We start from the raw sequence: 12,841 nt of genomic DNA, 5'->3' as shown, positions 1-12,841 counted from the left end.
AGTAATTAAATGACAATGACGCCTTCAAAGACATCCCTTTCAAAATGCTTGATTTATTTTTTTGTGTATAAAAAATAGGAATTTAAAATTTTTGTTTTATTCATAGCTTAATATTGTTTTAAAGAAAAATAAAACATTAAGAACCGACACTTGTCAGTTAATGTTGGTTGCTGGTCAAAGTCAAAGCTTCGGAAGTCGTGTTATAAGGGGCAAAAAGATTTACGCCCCTTCCTAAGACTGTCACAAGTCACGTGCTTAAAAAGTAAATAGATTTTGTCCACTGTGTTTGAATCCATAAAGATTCTTTCGTGAACTGAAATTTAAAAGTGGATTCATTCGAAGATGAACAGAAGAGAGGGTATGAACTCACAATTGGAAGTTCTATTCTATCATGATTCAAGAGATGAACACGAGATGAACACAAGATGAACAGAAGAGAAGATGAACAGAAGCAACAGCATCATTATCCATCCAAACTTACTCTGGATTATTACTAATAAGGAAACTGATTTCTTCACCAAGGACTATGATTCACAAAAAATGGCAGAAAAACAACAAAATTTCATGAAGAATTTCAGTTATTCGAAAATGGTAGAAACAATGACCAAGGGAAGCAAGCAAGCTTAAGGATGAACTAAAATGAAGAACCTCAGACATAGTATCCGGTGAAAGTAAAACCCCTTCCCACAATTTCACCAGCACAAAACCATGCAAAGCACTCCAGCCCAAATAGGGCAGCAATACCAGCCTCTTCCACCTTTAGATCTTGTCTGTTCTTCCATAATTGTTTTACGTAATTGAGTTCCTTGTGGAATGATTCATACCGACCTGGAATACTGTATCGATAAGATGCAAGTCAAAATGATGTTCTTTTGGCCTCACGTTCCACACAAAGATTTTGCTCACAATTCTTTAGCTATAAGATTACAAAAGAATATATATTCACATGACCACAGGTCCATAATGGTAAAACAAGTTTAACTGCAATTCAGTGCAACAAGCTATATAGCTCCATCCAGAAAATAATACATCAGATTATCCCAGATGCTAAAAGAGGATTTTCAATTGGCCTTATGTATATTCAAATTCATGATTCACTTGTATATGACGGCTTTTTATGTTAAAAAAATAAATGTGAATTTAGATGATACTACAAAACTGTAAATAAATATAAAATTTTAAAACATACTTATCATGTGTTTCTTCCAAAAGCACTGGTAAATGTTTCTTCCAAAGCAATAAAGGCAAACAATATACCAACATAAAGAGAGTGTAGAAAGTACGACCTGGCAAGACGAGTGTAAAACAATTGCTTAGAAAGTAGGTTGCATTTCTCCACGGTAGGTGGCTCCTGAATAAATTGCTTGTTTTGCTCCAACAATTGCTTGTAGTAGGAACACCCATGTTTCAACACAAATTGTGATGCTTGAGTGGCCTTGGACTGCAACTGAGTCAACTTGGACGCCATTAATCTGAAATAATACCCTGAAGAGCAGTACACAAAAAAATATGAGATGTTGTAACTGATGAAGTCAAGCAAGAAAATGATGCAAAATCGAACGGTAAGACTCAACATTAAAACCCCATAAACTAAATCATGATATTACTTTATAAGTTCAAAAATTGTATTCCCCAAAAAACCGTTAAACCCTCAAAATCCATTCTTAGAATCCGGGACAATCATTTGGGATTTTTGCATCATAAAATTTTGGTCTTTCACCTACAACCACATGACAGACCTGCTCTTCCCAGGTTTTGATTCTCGTGAAAAACCAAACGTGAAACCTCAATATTCCTTACATAACAACTACCCACATTAGCTTAGATGAGTTATACGATGAATCTTGAAGACAGTGTCTCCTGCCAGAAGTTTTAAGAAGCTTTGACACTATAGTTTCAATATAAGATAACCAAAACACTATGGATGAAGCTCAAAAACTACCAAAGTGGGAACTCAGTTAAATAGCAAGAAATGGTACTACTGAATTAATGACAAAATCTTAAGAGAAGGAATGCTGATTTGATTTTGGATGACATCAACGATCACCCAGTACTAGCTTAAATTCTGCTGGCAAAGGTTTGAGAACTCTCTATCTGTCTTTCAACTTACAAAATATAAGAGATTGCTGAAAAAGCTTAACTTCTATCCTTCTTTATAACATTTTCAGTAAAAATGACATGTGATGATGCGAGAACAGGTCAAAATTACAGTTGAAGTTAACGTGATAATAGGACTTAGAGACCAAGCTAAAATTTATATCCATTACTCACACACGAAGCAATTGTTTCTAGGATAAAGAGAAACTTAGAAAGAACAATGGGTAAGAGAAATAAAAAATATAGCCCATATACTGCAATAGGAACCACAAGCCAGAAAAGAGGAGAGATCAACAATCTCAAGGTGGGATCAAAGATTCACAAACAGGATACTGAAGAAGGCAAGGTAGCTTTTGAGAGGCAGTCAACAAGCTGAAAACTCCCCATAGAGGATTTGATCACAAATGGAATGGTGCTCCACCTTAATATGCATGGTACAAGCAAAAAATTCTGATTGATCGCAAAAGCACTTTCATGGGATTGCTAATATGGTGTATAGTAGAAATAGCTAGCGAGTCTTTTAATGTAAAGATGGTTACAAATAGCCACTGTTTGGGGGATCAGAGAAAGACAAATAATTAAAAGGACATATCTAAACATTGAAAAGAGAATGAATATATTGGTGTTGGAAATGAAAGGTGGTATCACTGAATTTGTTATGAACAAAGACAACTAAATTGGTTCAGAAAATTTAGAACTGAATTGAAACAATCAGGACCAAGAGAATATGTTTTGCTCGAGTCATCAATGAATCAGAACTTTATAGGAAGTTGACCATAAAATTGCAACAAAGGAGCCTGCCCCGCTCATTCTTTCGTCAAAAGTTTTAGGAAGTACAACTAGACATGAAGAACCGGAAATATAAGCTACAGAAAGCTGCAGCGACTTTGAATTCCTGATGATGCCTACAATAGAATCAGAATCCTCGTAAAACAGACGCCACATTCAATGTCTACTCTGTCACGGCATCAAACGACCCAAAATCGCCACAATCTTTTCCCCCAAAATTAAACAGAGTACGCTATTCATTCCTATTTCAACACAGAAAAAAAAAACCTAAAAATAGCACCCTGCTATAATTACTAAACCCTGAAAATCGAGATTACAGCCATGATTCAAAATTCAATAAATACAAAATACACCCAAAAACCCATCATCTTAATCAAAAGATCTAAAAATAACGAAACAGAAATAGTACATCAGCAAACAAGGAATGAGATCTGATGAACAAATAGGCAAAAAAGAAGAAAAAAATTAAAAAGAATATCAAGACACCAGTGAATTCACGAAACCAACAAATACAAAATTAGAAAGAAAAAGAAGAAGAGGACCAGAAGAACTTTACCTTTGAATGTCTGATTGGAAATGCTAGATTAAAGCAAAACGAAGAAGTAATCGGAAATAAGCGAAGGAATGGAGTCAAATTGCGCGCCGCTGCTTCTAGCGCTAGCCTTCCACTCTGCCGCCACGAGCTCTGAGGAGTTCGTGAATGAGAAAATGGACGCTTTACGCAGCAGGGGCCGTTTCGAGAATTCCTCCTCCTTTTTCGTTTTTTCTTTTTAAAAATAAAAACTTCAAGGACCTTTTCATTCGTTATTTCAGTTTTATCTTCACAATAATTATGATGCTAAAGAGATGAAATTACATAAATGCCCTGGTAAGAACTAATATCCAAATATATTGGATTTTTTTAATAGCATTTTATTTTAAGTTTCCTAAAAATAGTATTAATTTTAAAAGAGGTCGATTATTGGGCTGGGCTTAACTGGTGAACGTTTATAAATATTTGGGCTACTTCTGAAATTTGAGAGCCCATTGCTTGGACCTAACTGCCAACTTAAGGCCCAATAATGTAAGATCAGAATTGAGGCTCAGTATTTAAGCCTGGCTAGTCTTCTAAAACCATGTGTAGTACATTTACACTCGTATTGTAACGTGTAAAATAAGTTAAGTCCATTGGTGGAAATATCCCGCCTATTTTGGTTGGGTTCGGGGTCGGTTCGGGTTAAAATATATTTTTTATATGTTTATTCTCGTATGAAAATTGAACTTATCGAACTCAAAATGGATAAACATATACATATTCGATATACAACAATTAATGATATCGAGTTTTTTAAATTTATTGATGACTGAACGTAGTATGGAAACGTGAGCTCTCCTGTGTTTGTTCCAAGGGTGTCTTAACACAATACTCTATTGGAGGAAGAATGGTATTGTAAAAGCATGAAACCTAGAAAATAGCAATCAAACGGTCTATAACGCAAAAGTAGAAGAGACGATGATATAAACAAATTACCATCACATGTAAAAGGAAATATAAATTGTAGATCGAGTTTGGTTGTAGTTGGAGAAACAAATTCATGACTTCTCAAGCATCATTTCTTAGGACTTTGACTTCGTGCACCCCGGACGCGACCCAATATGTGCCTACTAAAATCATGGTAATAATTTGACCCATTAAATTATGTTCGTGTTTATAAATTATTAACTAAACTAAACTTATCCAAGTTATTTGAATAGAATCGAATAAGATAAAATCAGAAGTAAACCCAATCAATCAAAATAGTTTGAGTCAAGTGAGAATGTGAAATTTGGGCAGAAAGATATGAGCATGTGGGCTAGATTGTTTTAGGTCAGTTCTTACACGTTTTACAGTCACAGCAGCCAAATATAGTGTGAAGTTGCCACTTTAGTATACTAAGAATGGGACAGCGCACATATGATGCATGACAAAAGAGAGCCATTAATGAAAGAGGACCTTATCCAACGCACAAAAGAGAGCAAAAACAAAAGCAAGAACAAAAGCAAGAACAAAAGAATCCTAGTTTATTCCAAAGTCCCATCTTCATGAGTCCCAATGTATAAGCTTATAACCTCTGTTGCGGTGGCAAGCATTGATTTCCTCAGGGGTACAAAATCAAATCACACAGAATAACCAATCATTACTCCCCTAAAGCTTCATTCATCCCCTTTGATTTTCATTTGGTATTCTAAAGCTTATAACCTCTATTTCTCATTCTTTAACATTAACATGGTATGAGAGCACCGGTCTTGGTATTCATAATACCCTTTGGACTCCAAGTCCAAGGGGAGTATTAAACGTAAACCCAAATTCTAACTCAATCAGTGAAACCTTTACAACCGCCAATCATCCAATATCAAGAATACGTTGGAAGCATCTTCAAATTTCTCACCAAGTTCAAAGGTGACATATTCAAGATGTTCGTATTTTCTTTCACAACCTCTCAAGTGATCCAAAGTACCGATCTTGGTGTTATTATCCAACTTCAAAACTTTGAAGGTTTATTCAACACATCGTTATTATGTTCACCACTCTTATCGCCAAAGATATTCACTTGTTCTAATCAAATTATATGAAACAAATTACAAATTTTGGCATAAATCATTTATGCATGAACCCAAAAGTGATCAGGGAGGAGATTCACTTGTTCCAAATCAAATTAAATGGGACAAGTTACCAATCCTCGAGTCAATCATTCCGGTATATTTCTGAGTTTTGCATCTTTCTTGTAAATTCAATAATTTCTTGAAAGTCTAAAAATGCAAACGAATCAAAGGCAGTCTATTTTTTACGGATATTTTTACTATTGTGAAAACAAAAGTGTTATTGACCTACACTCTCTTCTCAAAGACAATGTGAGTGTTATTGACCTACACTGTAAAGACAAGTTAGATGTGATTGACATAGACTCTCAATTTAAGGGGAGTGTTGAGATATATTATTTATGGAATATATCGGAGACATTATATCTTAATATTCTTTCTTTTATGATTTGATTTATAGTATATTATATTTTATATTCAATATTTAATTAGTTTATATTTTCATGGTGAGTAGTAACGAGTGGTTAGCTCGTATCATGTTTAAATTTAAAGTATAAGAAAACTCATCTTACCAATTATTTTTATATTTCTGATTCTCAAAGACTTGAAAAGAGAAAAAATATCATGATGCTTTTTCCCTTGGACAAGCAGGAGTCAAGTAGGGGATATGGGGAAGGATATGAAGGAAGAAACAAACCAAAATTAAACAAAATAACGAGGACAAGACATTAATTTCAGTATTATTATGAATAGTGGTCAAGTTCATGCACTTGGGATTTTGAAACAAAAATGACAAATGTTTGCTATAAATGGAGGAGCCTCCCCTGAGATCCATTCAAACCTCAGCCTCCTTCTCCGATTACTCTCAGATTACTTCTTGAAATCAATGGCCAATAATGAGGAAAACCTTGAGGTTGAACTCTCTGAAATTGCTATGTCGGAAACTCACGGCGAAAACTCGCCGTATTTTGTCGGCTGGAAAGCTTACAATGAAGTTCCTTATAATGAATCCACCAATCCTTCTGGGATTATCCAAATGGGCTTAGCAGAAAATCAGGTGATTAAAAAACAAACAAAGAATGAACGTGTTTTTTTTTTTTTACGTGGATTTTAGGGTTTTGATATTTAATTTCGTGGAACAGGTGTCTCTTGACTTGCTGCAGGAATATTTAGAGCAAAATTCAGAAGCTGGACCGGATTCTTCTGAGTTCAGAGAAACCGCTTTGTTTCAAGATTATCATGGGCTGCTCTCTTTTAGAACCGCCATGGCTGCTTTTATGGAACGCATTAGAGATGGAGCTGTGAAATTTGACCCAAGTCGGGTTGTTTTGACTGCCGGTGCTACGGCGGCTAATGAGCTTCTCACTATCATTCTGGCTAACCCTGGCGACGCTTTGCTTCTTCCTACTCCTTACTATCCCGGGTAAGATTATCAAAAACTAGGTATTTCTTAAGAATCACGACTTCCACAATAATATGATATTGTTCATTTGAGTTTCTAAAAAAATCTCGTATTAATGGAGACGTATTAGGCTCCCTGAGATCTATGGAGCCCTCGAACCATCTCCCCTTAATTTAATCGAGGCTCGACTTTTAACTTTTATCCTAACAACTTATATATCATCTAGATCGAGTGTGTGCATCATTATGTGATTCTAATAAGTTGTACCAGAGAACGAGAGCGTGGAGAGTCTATTTGCATGCACTAATATAAGTTCTGTTTTTTTTGGTTCAGATTTGACAGGGATCTGAGATGGAGAACTAAAGTGAAGATTATACCAATTCATTGTGATAGTTCTAATGATTTTCAAGTAACTCGCCAAGCTTTGGAAGCTGCGTATGATAGTGCAATGGCTATGAAGATCAAAGTTAGAGGAGTTTTTATCACAAATCCATCCAACCCACTTGGATTAACGATCCAACGGTCCACAATTGAGGAGGTTTTGGATTTTGTTACAGACAAGAACATCCACCTTATTTCCGACGAAATCTATTCCGGTTCGGTTTTCTCCTCTGCCGAGTTCACCAGCGTTGCTGGGGTTTTGGAATCCCGTGGTAATAAGAATGCCGACCGGGTTCATATTGTGTATGGTCTCTCAAAAGATCTCGGCCTTCCGGGGTTTAGAGTTGGGACAATTTATTCTTACAATGACAGAGTTGTGACCACGGCTCGCCGGATGTCGAGTTTCACGTTGATTTCTTCACAAACGCAGCGGTTTTTAGCGGCCATGTTGTCGAACCAGAAGTTTATAGACAAGTATATTGAAATGAACCGGGATCGGCTCAGGAAGCGTTATGAGATGATAATTGAAGGGCTGCGAATGGCTGGGATTGAGTGCTTGAAAGGGAATGCCGGTTTGTTTTGTTGGATGAATTTGAGACCATTGTTGAAAAAGAATCCTACACGAGAAGGTGAAATTGAGCTTTGGAAGTGTATTTTGAAGGAAGCGAAATTGAATATTTCGCCCGGTTCTTCCTGTCATTGCTCTGAACCGGGATGGTTCAGAGTTTGTTTTGCCAACATGAGTGAAGAAACCCTACAGATTGCTCTCAAGAGAATACTTTCTTTCATGGAGAGGATGAGGAACTCTCGTGAAGACATAATATGAAAGTTTTTTTTTCTTTTTTTTTTAAATTAAAGTTTAAAGAAGTATATTTGCGTGAGATCTCACCGTAGTTGGGGAGGAGAACCAAACATTGTTTATAAGGGTACGGAAATCTCTCACTAATAGACACTGTTTTTCAAATTTCGAAGCAAAATATATTAAAAAAAGACAATATCGGTTAATAGTGAACTCTAGTCAAGATATAATAACTCTACTAAACCATTCATTTTAAAAATTTTGAAAGAAAATCTAAAAAATAATAGAATATTTGTTAGGAGTGACTTTTACTAGTACTCTTACTCGCCAATTTCGGTTTAATTAAGCACTCAAATATAAAAAATAGATACTCTTACTTTGGGTTTAATGAAGCACACTTGAGAGGCATAGCGGCACCCTTGCCTAGCGCCATTCCCGGACCTAACAGCAGACGGACAGGCCGAACCTGAATTCAGACCAAACTCTTTTTTGTTTGAACTACTCCTACGCACGCAGACCGAAAGATCTTGTCGTCTTTGTTTAAAGTAAAAGAATAAATAGGTTCATATGCTTTACCTTCTTCTCATTTACCTTGTTAAGGAGTGAAAGAAGGTAGGAGTGATTAAGTTACGCTCATTAATTGTCATGAATTTCAATGGCTAAAAACAGAATAAGATAGAATAATGCGAAGGAAAGAAGAAAACAACACTTTTCTCTCTATCATTCGTTGTGCTGTCGTGTTTTTACATGCGACACTTTATAAGAATGAAAAGCAAATAAAACAATCAATCAATCATGAGGTTGGTTGAAGGTACGAAGGCCTATCTCTGGTCCATAAGAAAATGCAAAAACTAAATACAAAACCACTTTTTCATGAGTTCCAATGCATAGGCTCATAACCTCTGTTGCAAGCCAGGCTGGTTGGGTTGCCTGGAGAACAAATTGGGTACAAAACATATCACTCCTGCCATTGCTACTACCAAGACTGTATCAAGATTGTTAATATCAAGCAGCAACGTTTGAGGATTAAGTTTATATGACTAAGTTAAGGGCATGACTTTGATATCATTTAGAAATCACGATTCTTCAACAGAGATAGTAATCCTTACTTATAACCCTACCATCAACCCCTTAACGGGCGGCTGAAATTCCTTTTCCAAATATCTTTAACACCATTAAACACCTTAAAAGATGTAAGTATTTTTGTTTTTGGGCAAACAGCAATCAGACATTAATGTCATCATCTATAGTGGTCAAATTCCTATATCAAATGGCAGTGGATGGCATTATAGTGCTTCATAGTCATTTCATCCAACAGTTTGTAGGCAGAAACGAAACATGAAAACATAATTTGATATGGAAATGAAAAGATCAAGATTGGCGTGTTTGTATGTTCCAGCTCGCTTAGTGCCATGGTCCTACATTTTTTACTGTGCGGCGTCGTGATCTTGACACGCTCACGACTACATTTTTTACAGAGGAGCTGGTTACAATTTTCTATTCAAATTTCACCTCTCCTTCTCTTATTACTCTCCTATTCTTGAAATCAATGGCTAATAATAAGGAAAATATCGGAGTTGGACTCTCTGAAATTGTTATGTCGGAAATTCACACCGAAAACTCGACTTTGATATATCAAAAACTCACGACAAGAAAATTAAGGTTAAAAGTATCAAATATTGAAAATTTGAGGTAAATTGTAATTAAAAATAAGTTTTAATTTAATTTATTACTATTTTTTTATAATAGCGTTTTAATTTAATATATATTAAAAATAACCACTTAAAATAAAATTAGGTCACTCAAAAAAGATTGGCTAATTTGTATACGTTGGTTGTCCAAATATTTTATTATAACCAAATAATTAATAAATTACTTTTTATTAAATTAAATGTTTTTTCAAATGATAAAATATTAAATAAATATTTATTTTTTTTATAATTAAAATAAAAGTGTCGGTAAAAATTAGAAAGATAAGTGAAAACAAAAGCATAAGGATAGGAAGTAATTAATAAAAAGGGTAGTTGACCTACCAAAGACTTTTTATTATTATTTATTTTTATTTTTAGGATAAAATTCTCTCATTTATATTAAATTAATAAAAATATACTTTTACTGTGTAAAAAAAAACATAAAATTTTAATAGTAATATTAACCTCCTTTTACAGTTTTTAAAAAAAAAATTGAAAATTTTATTATGGTTAAAATATGGACAAAAACTGTTCGATATTTCATAAATTATCTATAAACATTTTAAGCGGGTACTCATTCAAAAAAATATATAAAATGTTTATAGATATTTGTAAATGATAATATTAAAAAAAAATTAATTTTTTTTTACAAAAATATATATATAAAGAAGTTATAATGGTAGATAATTTATGAAGTATCGATAGACAATTTTCGTCCATATTAAATATCACGGAGTATTAAAGATGCATAATAGTATTTAAGGGACTCATCTAAAAGTGTCTCTCAATTTTGAAATAATAGATTACAAGACGCAGATACATCTCGTTACTCCCTTTGGACAGTATGTTTTTCTATTTTCAATTTATCAAATTAGAATTTGGAAGTTAAAAGCATTATCAATAGTAACGCCCTTACGGTTGTAACTTTAGAAAATAAATTGGTTTGACACAATTGGTAGAAAAATAAAGCTGTTCCGATACCAACTTGAGAAAAAAACGTTCGCTTTGAATCTAACAGTTAAATAACTTTCACGAAACTTTAAAGGGTGTCGAAGAGAGACATGGAGACAAAGAAGCTCTCTAAAGGTTTTTTTTGTATTATACACTAACTCTGACAAGTTCTTTTCTCTCGGGTTCTTTTGTCTCTACCTTTTACAACGATAGGTAAAACCCTTTCTATAGTTTTTATAAAGTTTTTTTCTTTATGCGGGATCGTTTTCTTCTCTCTCATACATTTAAGTTTATTCATCAGCAAAACTTCTCATAAACTTAGATGATCATACTCAATTATTCTTACTGCTATGTTTTCGTTTTCTCTTTTGTTTGTTCGAGCGAAAAAATGGAATTGTCCTTCTCTGGTGAGACTTCATTTGAATTTTCTCGAGAACATCCCATCTGTAACACCACCTCTTTATTTCTCTGATTCTTAGCTACGCTTGACTCAGACTTCATAGCTTCGTTTAGTTTATTCAATTCCCTTTGTAAGTCCATGACATTTTCCACTTCCATTTTTGCTTCCTCCATTTCAGCTCTATCACGAGTGATTATCTCAATCGTGCGTCGTAAACTCACTGCCTCCTGTTGAACTCGATTCAGATTCACATCAACTGAATCTACCTGTTGAGGTAACATCTGTGCATCTTTCTCCTTCATTTTCGAATCTGAGTTGGCCACGTCAAATCTTCAATAACCAATTTTTCTCTTTCAACAGATTCCTATTCATAATCTCACTCTCCAACTTTTTGAGCTGACAACTTCTCCTCGAGTCCTCTATCTCTTCTAAAACTCTTTTCTCATTCTTCTCCACTTCAATCATTTTCTTTCTCAAATCTCTTATTTCCTCAAACAATCCATTAGAATCCGCCTTAATTCCATCCGTCTCATAACAAACCTTCATCCATTTCTCCCTTTCTTCTTCAACTTTCAACGCAAGCCCATTATTCTCATCTTTCAATCTTTCAATCTTTCAATCTCCACATTCTTCAATCTCTCACTCTCAACTAATCTACAAATCTTATCTCCCACTTCATCCATTTGACTCTGTTTCTTCTTGTCGGCATTCTTCTTCAAGTCGAGCTCCAAACCCTCTTTAGCCTGAACCAGAGCTCCAAATTCCTTTCTCTCATGTGTCTCCTTCAAAAGGTGCTTGTTCAACGATTTCAATGTCTGCAATTGAGACTTCTCCACGACAGTTTTGGATTGTTGCTCTGAATCTCTGTTCTCCTCCTCATGATCTAGTAGTTTCATTGGCTCGTTCGCCGATCGCATGGGCTTCTTCGTCATTGTTTTTGGGATTTTGAAGGGATTGCAACTTGTATTTTAACCATCTGGGATGAGGCCAGATGAGGTGAGTTGTCTTGGTTGGTCTACCCCAACTATCCAAATCACGTTACGACTCTGCTTAGACTTTGGCAAACTCGAGATAAAACCCATACACACTACTTCCCATTTAATGGTTGTAGCAATCTTGTTGGGCACTATCTTGATGCCTTCACCTGCTGGCAGCATCGTCTTATGAAACCCGCCATGTCTCTCTTCAGATAACTTCGTACATCCTAGGTGGAACGTATCAGATGTATTGTGGGCTTCAGCTAAAATTTCTTTTAGGATTTCCTCGGGAACACACAGGTAGTCTTGCCACTACAAGCCCCCGTCTGAGGAGATAAAATACCTAGTTGGTTTTTTTTCCGCCCCAGTCTGACTCCACACTTTGTTTAGGTGTTCATCAGATCTCTGGGCATCAATGACACGTTTTCATAAAGTGGGTTGCATAGTCATCTGTGCTATCTTAGCGATATCACCATTAACTGCAACCCCGATTTTTAGCATTCTTCATTTCATCTTGTAACTTTCCTTGCTTGGTGATCATTGCAGAAGTATGATCGGTCTGTGTCATTCCATCTGCGCGACCAAGTACTCAAGGCTCTTTAGTCTGTGCATGCTTGCAATTTTCTCCATGCCAGCGTATGCATGCACTTTTCTCCATGCTCGTAATGAAAAGATATAGATTAATTTTAAGTGATTTCTATTATAATTATATTGTTATATATTTTGAATATTTGTGGGTGGTTAAGTTAAGGTCATATTTGGATAATTTACAGTGCTTCATCACAATAATAATAA

General features: G+C 35.1%; 2 protein-coding genes across 2 annotated transcripts; one reads left to right on the top strand and one right to left on the bottom strand.

The window, feature by feature from the left end:
- Window positions 1-432: 432 nt before the first annotated feature.
- On the bottom strand, window positions 433-3,689 carry LOC111468170. The gene is made up of 3 exons (XM_023113294.1): window positions 3,443-3,689; window positions 1,287-1,485; window positions 433-836 (listed from the first exon to the last, which is right to left on the bottom strand). The coding sequence occupies exons 2-3, from the start codon at window positions 1,466-1,468 to the stop codon at window positions 650-652; spliced, it is 369 nt and encodes a 122-aa protein (XP_022969062.1). The 5' UTR covers window positions 1,469-1,485; window positions 3,443-3,689; the 3' UTR covers window positions 433-649.
- Window positions 3,690-6,241: 2,552 nt separating this feature from the next.
- On the top strand, window positions 6,242-8,054 carry LOC111496971 (1-aminocyclopropane-1-carboxylate synthase 7-like). The gene is made up of 3 exons (XM_023147571.1): window positions 6,242-6,502; window positions 6,588-6,868; window positions 7,181-8,054. The coding sequence occupies exons 1-3, from the start codon at window positions 6,242-6,244 to the stop codon at window positions 8,052-8,054; spliced, it is 1,416 nt and encodes a 471-aa protein (XP_023003339.1).
- Window positions 8,055-12,841: the final 4,787 nt, after the last annotated feature.

This window comes from Cucurbita maxima, unplaced genomic scaffold (genome assembly GCF_002738345.1).
Source record: "Cucurbita maxima cultivar Rimu unplaced genomic scaffold, Cmax_1.0 Cma_Scf00002, whole genome shotgun sequence".
NCBI lineage: Eukaryota > Viridiplantae > Streptophyta > Magnoliopsida > Cucurbitales > Cucurbitaceae > Cucurbita > Cucurbita maxima.
Note: the sequence above shows the minus strand (reverse complement) of the source record. Positions and strands in the feature narration are given on the sequence as shown.